The sequence below is a fragment of the Solea solea genome, chromosome 3 (genome assembly GCF_958295425.1).
Source record: "Solea solea chromosome 3, fSolSol10.1, whole genome shotgun sequence".
In the NCBI taxonomy this organism is placed as follows: Eukaryota; Metazoa; Chordata; class Actinopteri; order Pleuronectiformes; family Soleidae; genus Solea; species Solea solea.
Window position 1 is genome coordinate 5,808,765 of NC_081136.1, and position 10,110 is coordinate 5,818,874.

At 38.9% G+C, this 10,110-nt stretch overlaps 1 protein-coding gene across 2 annotated transcripts; it reads right to left on the bottom strand.

Moving 5' to 3' along the window:
• Positions 1 to 518: 518 nt before the first annotated feature.
• LOC131457201 (copper chaperone for superoxide dismutase-like) lies at positions 519 to 7,255 on the bottom strand. 2 transcript variants are annotated; one of them, XR_009239993.1, is made up of 9 exons: positions 7,127 to 7,255; positions 5,911 to 5,983; positions 5,281 to 5,418; positions 4,725 to 4,899; positions 4,498 to 4,558; positions 4,066 to 4,143; positions 3,826 to 3,929; positions 2,118 to 3,465; positions 519 to 1,940 (listed from the first exon to the last, which is right to left on the bottom strand). XR_009239993.1 is itself a non-coding variant. In XM_058626089.1 (8 exons), the coding sequence occupies exons 1-8, from the start codon at positions 7,148 to 7,150 to the stop codon at positions 3,306 to 3,308; spliced, it is 813 nt and encodes a 270-aa protein (XP_058482072.1). In that variant the 5' UTR covers positions 7,151 to 7,255; the 3' UTR covers positions 519 to 3,305. The 2 variants fall into 2 exon arrangements, 1 of the variants encoding a protein (XP_058482072.1); XM_058626089.1 differs by having other exon boundaries at positions 519 to 3,465.
• Positions 7,256 to 10,110: the final 2,855 nt, after the last annotated feature.

The following is a 10,110-nucleotide window of genomic DNA, read 5'->3' on the forward strand; positions in this document are numbered from 1 at the left end:
TCATATTCAAATCAACATGCGTTGAAACAACATAGTTGTTTACATGAGAACTAATAATCTGATTATTGATCATATTCTGAATAAAACATTCAGATTATGATGGTGCCAAATGGTTTTTCATTCATATTCCTATTTACATGTAACAGGGCATAATCTGATTATAACTGTTTACATGAAAACCAATATTCTGATTATTCTGAATAAAGATTCAGATTATGTTTACATGAATTGCTAATAGAATATTCCATTCATATTCCTGTTTCTATGCTACAGATAATTCTGTTTACTTGGACATCAGTAATCTAATTATTGATCTTCTGAATAACATTCAGATTTTGTTGTTTATGAGTTGCTAATTGATATTTCATTTATATTCATCTTTACATGTATAATAATAATCTGACCATTGATCTTAATCTGAATAAACATTCAGACATGACATTTACATATACTGTTGACAGAATATTCTTGTTTACATGTAACAGCATAATCTGATTAAATAACAAGGACATCAATAATTGTATTGTTTGATTTATTCTGAATAGGTGATTATTCTTACAAGACATTTACATTTCATGTTTTTCAAAAATTGACTCGGATCTGTATTATATCCACCACTGTTGTAATCTGATTAAGATGTCGCATCAACAATGACTGTTTCCATGAAAAGCAATAGTCTAATATAAATATTCTGAACAATGAAATGACTGGATTAAGACATATAACATATTCTGATATCAGGTGCACTACAAACATATACTGTGCATCTCAATCTGACATATGAGATTTATTTGGATTACGTTACTCAAAAAGTGCAATTTTTCCATTTTCATTTAGACTTCTGTGCTAATCTGGTTAGAAGATTGCTTTCTACAGATAAAAAAAAATCACACTTGAAGAAGACATGAAAGGATTAATTGACAGAGAATGAAGTAAAAACTTTGTGAATGAAATGGAAGGATTTCTTTCCTCCTTTCCTTCACATGAATGGTTGAAAAAGCCACAGATTAAACCCTAATTTTAGAGCCCCTACATTCATGCTGCCTTCACAGTTCTCCTCACACAGAAATGGGAAAAGGACACCCACTGAACATTTGGAGGGGAATTCAATAAACTTATTCAGGCATCACCCAAAACAAGACGGATGCTCGATCTGAAAAAATCAATGTGAAACTTTGCTGCACACTCAAAGAGCCCAATATGGTGCAGCCAATGTCCTTGTATTGATGTTTTCACCGGGGGAACAGTCGCCATGCATCAACAACAAGTGTCAGCTCTGGGAGATTTTTAATGTTTTTCTTATTACATTCCAGTTGTTACGCACAATTTCTGATAAAGGACGCATCATTTTCCTCCATTTTATGACTCTGAGTTTGTCTGAATGTCATGTAGCAACTGTCCTCTCAGGAACAGCTGAGCACACACTGCTTCAACTCTTACCCCTCTCTTGCCCTTTCACCTTGCATGGAATCTGACTCTCTCTTTCGCTCTATTGAGGTCATGCTAATCTCTCTTTTTACACCACCAGCCCATGAATGCACCCCTATTTCTTCTCAAGTGTCCTTCAGTAGTTGAACTACCCATTCAACTTCCCATCAAATTTTTAGCAAAGGTTTGGGATATAACCCAAGGTAGAATCCATTAAATTCTGCAAAGGGTTGGGTCATAACCTGAAGAAGAACCTATGAAATTTTACAAAGGGTTTGGGACATAATCCAAAGAAGAACCTATAGACTTTAGTTGAGGGTTGGGATATAACCTAAAGAAGAACCTGTGGATTTATTTGGGACATTACATGTGGAAGATTCCAAGAAATCTTGCTGAAGGGTTGGGACATGACACAAGGAAGAACCTATGAAAGTCTGGGAAGAGTTGGGCCATAACCTGAAGTAGAACCTATGAAATTTTGTTGAGGGTTGGGACATAACCCAAAGACGAACCTATGAAATTTTGTTGAGGGTTGGAACATAACATAAAGAAGAACCCATGAAGTTTTGTGGATGTTTGGGACATTACACGTGGAAGATCCCAAGAAGTCATGCCAAGGGTTTGGGACACGACACAAGAAACAACCTATGAAAGTCTGCAAAGGGTCGGGACATAACCCAAAGAAGAACCTATGAAATTTGGTTGAGGGTTGGGACAACCTAAGGAAGAACCCTTCAAATTCTGCAAAGGGTTGGGACATAACCCAAATAAAAACCTATGAAATTTTGTAAAGGGTTGGAACACAACCTGAAGAAGAATCTACGGAGTTCTGTGAATGTTTGGGACACAACACGTGGAAGATTCCAAGAAATCTTGTCGAGGGTTTGGGACACGGCACAAGGAACAACCTATGAAAGTCTGCAAAGAGTTGGGACATATCCTGAAGAAGAATCTATGAAGTTTTGTTGAGGGTTGGGACAACCTAAGGAAGAACCCATGACATTCTGCAAAGGGTTAGTACATAACCTGAAGAACCTATGAAGTTTTGTTGAGGGACAACCTAAGGAAGAACCTATACATTTTTGTTGAGGGACAACCTAAGGAAAAACCAGTGAAATTCTACAAAGGGTTATTAGTACATAACGTGAAAAAGAACCCATGACGTTTTGTGGATGTTCCAATACATTTTGGAGGGGGTTTGGGACACAACACGAGGAAGAACTTTTCTATTTTTGTGTTAACTTTTCTCGAAAATACTGTATAAATTATGAAAATACAAAACAAATCACAATTTTTTTTGAGTTTTCTTCAATAGTAGCTGAGCTACTCTTTATCTTTTCCCACAAATCAACAGGTGAACCAGCGCTCAAAGTGATGCAGCTGAGCTGCTGAGAGAGAGAAACAGGATGTAGCATTTTTAACTGCTATGCTCCTTAAGAGGCTGGCGTAATTAACTCGGACACTTTAACGGCAAACTAAAGCGCACTTATCTCTTCATTTATTTACCAGGACACAGCCAAAATGGAAACCTCGGATCTTACGAGCGCATCAATATTGACGGTGATGAGATTGTTGTGTCAAAGGCAAACTGGATAAACAAATATAAAACAGCAGTAATGGAGTTGTAGCTAATCAGATGCGACGTTTACAACGCCTCTGCGTGTTTTAATCAGCTTTAGTGCTTTTGAAAACCCTCTGAGGACACTAAGTGCAACTGCAGGAGCATTTGATTTCATCACAAAGAGAATATTTTCAGGAAAATCGACACATTTTACTTTGATTTTCTTTCAGTTTGGGAAATGTATCCCTAAGTGCTCTAACTTCCTCGCCTCTGACTCAACAAAAATGTCCACTGCATTTCTCTTGCTCGTTAGCGTTCACAGATTTGCTGCTGGCGTCTCTGTGTTGGCCTTGTTTCGACCTGTTCCAGCTATCGGCCTGTCTCTCTCTTCCCACAGTGTGACCCCGTCACAGGCACAGATCTGTTTGGGGTTTTGGAAAAGACCGGCAGATCGAGCAATGATTCCACAGGCCAATCTGTAAACGAAAGAGACAGAAGAATGATAGACTGCCGGTCACATACTGTATATAGGGCTCCCATACATTGGCTGACATCAAATTCAAGCACTTTCCAGGACCAATTCCCTCAAATTCAATGTGCTGACACAGCTTAAGATGGGAGGGCAACTTGTAAGAGTCGCTCGATGGAGCAGTGGGCTTGTATGGACGCTGGGCTTCAGCGTATTCAAGTAAGAATTTATGGATAAAGTACTGGGCCTGAAATGAGCTTCCCCCTCTTTCGAAGCCCAGCAACAGCCACTGGTGTGAACCCTGTGCATATAAAAATGGATATAGTCTTCTAGTTGTGAAACAAACTTTGGTTCGCAAGTGACCCACCTTTCCCCAGAGTTTCCCGTCTGTTTGGAGAGAGGGTGAGCGCCGCGGCCCAAGTCATCCTCCCCCGCATCCACCACCAGTGACCGGCCAATCACATCCCATACCTACAGCGAGGGATTTCGTAAACAGGAAATTAAAATAAAACTACCATCTGGCGTTGTTTTCACTACTAGGTGTTGAAATGTGACATCTAAACCATAATTTCACTCCATTTTCTGAGAGTGCCTGCGTGTGAGTTACCTTTAGTTGAGTGTCTTCTAGTCTAAATGAGGCTCTGCCATCTGCCTCTGCAACGATGTTTCCCAGATCACCTGCATGCTGCACAACAACACTGCATGTGAGAATCACATAGGAACAGTCAGGAAGAACTGCAGCAGCACTTCACTGGCAATCTGAGAGGAATATCACATCTTCCATTTAGCTTTGGGTTCATGTTTTATTTCACCTTGTGTGTGATTCTGTCAACATTCATTATACAGGAGTATTTTTTTTACGTACTGAAAGTTTATTTACTGAAAGTTGTTCACATTTTGCTTCTCTCACACTGAATGATTTGGCACTGCTCTTCACCACAAAGCGAGTTGGCTCGGATCAAATAATCAAATAAATGAGCAGTTATAGGGAAGGTTTCCTGCGTAGCACTCAGTAGAACAAATACATATATGATCGTACCCTTTCAGAGTCTCCTGGACCACCGTGTTGTCTTCCACGGGGGTTAAAGTGCTCCCCACAACTGCAGGAAAGGAGAAATTGCAATTTTAGCGTTTAATGTTTCTCTGTATCAAAATTGGAGCTTTTAAAACTCCTAAAATAAACTTTCTGGTTGCCAATAATGCAGAAAACACCACTTCTACGTTTTTGCCCTGATAATTAAGCCTCTGTTGATGCACTGGACCGACCTGTTGCAGTCCTGTGTGAGGTCGCCCAGGGTGTGAACATGGAGGCCGTGGAGTCCAGGCTCCAACCCATCGATGGTTCCATCAATCAAACAGCGTTCCGTCGATAACTGCAGGAAACGCACCACACCTTGGATGTTTCCTGCACCGGCCAACATGGCCACAGCTGTACCCAAGTCTGAGAGAGAGAAGAACCACAAGACTCATCGTCAAAACGTCTTAATGTCGCAACAGAGGGAAGGAGCCAGAAAAAACAGAAAAGTAATATTGATCAAAACAGTTGGTGATTATTTCAGAAATTGTAATAATAACCACCACCAATACATCCAATATTTAGTTTATGTACGTGAAACTGTAACCTTCTTATCCGAAATCTAACAATAAATTGGACGGACTAAATCTGTAAATGCGACATTTTCACTTAGCTTCACCTGCTCAGTCTTGATTTTGCAAAAACAAAATACCACTATACTATAAATACTATACTCTAGGGAGAGAGAGAGACAGAGAGAGAGAGAGAGGGAGTTGTGTGGAGCTGACGGGTGTAATCGTTTCTCACCTCGCTCTGATCCTCCGATGCCCTTTAACACGGCTCTGCGTCCGGTGCTTTCAATCATAGCCTGAACCTGAGCGATGGTCAGAGCGGATTCCACCAACACCTCCTCCCTGCTCAGATCGATGCTGAACGACTTCACTCCTGCAAACACAGGAAACTGACACCGACGTCCACTTTTGGAGCTTTTCCACTGTACAGTTCTGGCATGTCTCGCCTACGCTTCCATGGCACAGCATGGTTTTCCATTACTATAGTAACTCCTCAACGTGGGTTGACACACACAAACTAGGGAGTAGTGACCGTTGTTTTCAATGTAACTGAATCATTAGACTCAGTGAATTAAAAAGACTCAATCGGTTCACATTTTAGCATCGGCTCAGCTCGCTTGGAACCTCGCTAGAGCAGGTACTAAAAAAAGTACCAAGTACTATCACTAATGGAAAAGCAAAATAAAAAAACGTGCCGAGTCGAACCGTGCTGGAACTGGGCAGTTAAATTATGAATCATGTCAAGTGACAGATAACAGCTGACACATTCTTCTGTGTTATTATGTTATGACGGATCAGTAACAGGCAGAAAAGAACTCTATAGACAGTTGTTATTATTATTAATAATCATGTTGTGTTCTCTCACCTGGTTTTCCCTCGAGAGCAGCTCTGACCTTCTGTGCACAAGTGTCACATGTCATCTGCACAGCAAACTCCAGCTGTGGAGGAGAAAACACAAACATATCTGTATCTTAACAGTATATAACCTCGTTTGACACAATATAAACGCTGATTTTGTAGTTTAATAATACAACACTACTGTACTTCAATATCCATAGTTTAATAGTGTATTAATAGAATGTCTGCAGTTTAGCAGTGTATCTGTAGTGTAACAGTACACAACCAGTGTATATAAACAGTGAATCTGAGGTTAAATAATATATAAACATGATATCTTTGCTTTATATAACCAGTGCATCTTTAGTTCAACATAATTGAATCAGTATAGCTGTAGTTTAACACAAAATAAACAGTGATTAGTGGGATTATCTGTAGTTTAACACAACAACAGTGGTGGAGTTGGAGTTAAATTATGCAAAATGTCTATCCGTAATTCAATATCTGTAGTTTAACAGTACATTAAGGCTGTATCTGTAGTTAAACAATATATAAACATATCTGTGGTAACATATATCAACGGCATAGCTACAGTTTAGCATTACATACACAGTACGTCTGTAGTATAACAGTCTATAAAGATTGTACTTTAACAGTATAGTAAGAGAGTACTTGTATTTTAACAGTATAGTAAGAGAGTACTTGTAGTTTAACAGTATAGTAAGAGAGTACTTGTAGTTTAACAGTACAGTAAGAGAGTACTTGTAGTTTAACAGTATAGTAAGAGAGTACTTGTAGTTTAACAGTACAGTAAGAGAGTACTTGTAGTTTAACAGTACAGTAAGAGAGTACTTGTAGTTTAACAGTACAGTAAGAGAGTACTTGTAGTTTAACAGTATAGTAAGAGAGTACTTGTAGTTTAACAGTATAGTAAGAGAGTACTTGTAGTTTAACAGTATAGTAAGAGGGTACTTGTAGTTTAACAGTATAGTAAGATTGTGCTTGTAGTTTAACAGTATAATAACAGTATACATGTATCTGTATTTTAACAGTATAAGCTTGTACTTGTATTTTAGCAGTATATAAACAACATATCTGTAGTTTAACAGTATACAGTTAAAGTAAGTCACATCACACAGCTGTTGTACTGTAATAATCGTCACAACATCCCTGAAAGACGCGCAGTTTTTCCCTGTTTATGCTGAAATTTACGCGGTCGTTTGCGACAAGAACGCGTGTCAAACCTTTGTTGGCCTGTCAGTGTCCATGTTGTGTCCACACTTCGCCGCATGTGCGACAAAAACGGACTGAAAAAGACAACTTCCTACTTTTTTAACAGCGGAAGCGAACCTGCTGCTGCGGCGACAGGGAGCCGCCATGTTTGTGAGGTCACAGTGACGTCGTCTCCCCGCGCGTTAGCACCCCCTGGTGTCGAGTGAGGGTTTCACATGAAAGTACAAAATACCACTTTATAGAAGCACAAAATGAACTCGTTTTATTTACTTTATTATATTAATCAAGTGAATATAATACGTAATTATATAATATAACTCATTTACAGCCATCTGATATGATTTTGATGTGGTAAATTCCCAGAATGTTCCCAATTTAGAGAACGTTCTCTAAAGGTTCCTAGAATGTTCTCTAAAGGTTCCCAAAACATTCCCCTAACGTTTCTTTTCTACAACATTTATCCAACCATTACATAACCATGACAGCATTCATTATATATAACTAATATGATTCTAAACTGTGCACATTAGTAGACATACTTGCACTCTTAGATAAATGAATAGGCAAAATAGGTCGTGATACGATCAAAAGTTTTATTTTCAATGAACCAAAATATATACAAAAGTGTATATGAAATAATCAAGTCAAAATAGAAATCGAACTAGAATAATAACAATAAATCAAGCTTTTATATACAGTGCTTAACAAATGTATTCGACCACTATCCAATGTAAGGTTTATGCCACAACTGCCCTGATTCCTAATGGAATTGTTTTTATACACACACACACACACACATATATATATATATATATATATATATATATATATATATATATATATGCATATATGAGGATCAAAGGGAGGATTTATTTTAATCGGGCAGAGAAGATTGTATGGATGAAGCCACACAAGCATGAAGGTTGTGGTTGTGATGATGATGACTGCGTCCTCTATTTTAATTTCATAATGTGTACAGTACAGATTGCCCCTCAAAGTCAAACATGCGGCAGATTAAAGATGCATGTTTTTGTTGTGGGAGATCACCGCTAAGCTTCCACGGTTTTATGAGAGGCTCAGAGCTGACGATGTGCACGTGTATGTGTGTGTGTGAGAGAGAGTATAAGGGCCACTTTATTAGGTACACCTGTTTTAATATACCGCTTTATCCGCCACACAAAAATTTATTCAAAATGTCCAACTAACCTAATCTGCTTGTTTTTGGACAAGGAAACTGGAGAAGATGCCGTGTTACCCTCGAATTAATTTTTATAGCGTGGGCCGTGAAAGGTCATTAAATACGACTGAATAAATGTGTTTAAATTAGAAGGTTTAAAATTGCTGCTAAAAATAGCTATGACAGATTTTTACAAAACACTTATAAGGAATAAAACAAAGCCATGTGTGGTGCTTAAATGATATTGTATAGATAGCAGGTAATATAAACTGACCAAACACAATTTCCTTACTTTTTGTGCTAATATTGTGACTGTGATTTTATGTCACAAATTATGTTGTTATTTGACATCGAATACCACATTTTGGCGTGAAGACAAACCTTTCAAATACGAGGTTACAATCTGATCACATGAATACAATAATATATCATCAAAATATAGATACAATAAAAAGAAAGATTAAGTGTTGGCTAAAAGAAAACAGAGCTGTAACCATTAATTGTTGCAGGTATATTAGGTTTATTGATATTTTCTTGTCCTGATTATGTTTTATATCTATCATTTGATAATTGTTATTGTGTGTTATGTCATTTTAGCATGCAGTTCTGTGTTTTAGAGTAGTTTTGACGTGTTTTGATCATGTAAGAGTTGTTATACTGTTCATGTAAAAGCCCAACTAGCAATAACTATGTTAACTCTATTGTCCCCATTTTAAATGAAATTCTATTCTATATTATGGTATTTATTGATCGTCTCGTTGGGTGTGGACGTCAGAGGGTTTTCAAATTTCAAACGCTGCTTTTCCACGACAGAGTTCTAGCACGACTCGGCTCTTCTCATTTCCATTAATGATAGTACCTGGTACCTGGTGGTTTTTTGTGTGCCTGCTCTGGTATAAGGTCAGATAACATAATAGAATAATAGACAGAATGAGTCTGTCTCTCACAGGTGAGTTTTGAGCCCAGGACTCAAAACCACAACTCTTTACCAGCTGAGCTAATGAGTGACACACGACTGGGGCCCATTTCCTGTCTAAGTCCCTCCCAGGCCATGAATAATACATGATAAATTATTATAAAACAATGCATTTGTATGGAACTGTTTACTGTACTGAGAGGTTTGGACACCCCTGCCCTGGTCTAGGAGTTACGAAAATGAGAAGTACGCGTCATAAATCTGAACTGAAAGTTGCTTATTTGCTTGTTTGAACCCAGCAAAATAACCAAAAGTTACACACTGCAGCTTTAATTTGGGCACTTGTGTACTTGTCTTGTGAGAGAGTGACACAAAAATTGTCGTCCCTGTGTGTGTGTGTGTGTGTGTGTGTGTGTGTGTGTGTGTGTCGCCACAGAAACACTCGTGTAATTGTGTCAAAACAACACTAAGAGGCCCGTGTTTTACACGGAAGACGGCCCCGAGTGGCAGCTCGACCAGAACAGAGCCCCTACTGTATGTGGTGGCTCATTGGCGATGACCTTTGACCTCGGGTAACACGACCACAGGCTTTAAAGAGGGCGGAGCCACCAGTGTGCCCCAGGCTCTGGAGCACACACGCAGCTTTTAATGCATTCACTCCATGAGAATCTGTGTAAAACCTCCACGTTCAAAGGGAGAGAGCTGCGGCGACACCTGAGCCAGGAGGCGGAGGAGGAGGAGGAGGAGTGTCATCAACGCTCACATCAGGAGTGCGATGTGAAAGCCACTTGAGCATGGCAGATTCAGAGAGAGAGTCGAGGGCAGAAAGCAGGACACGTCCCACTTTGATTTCGATTTCTGATTGCATACACAAATACTTGTCGTCAAGGTGACATAACATC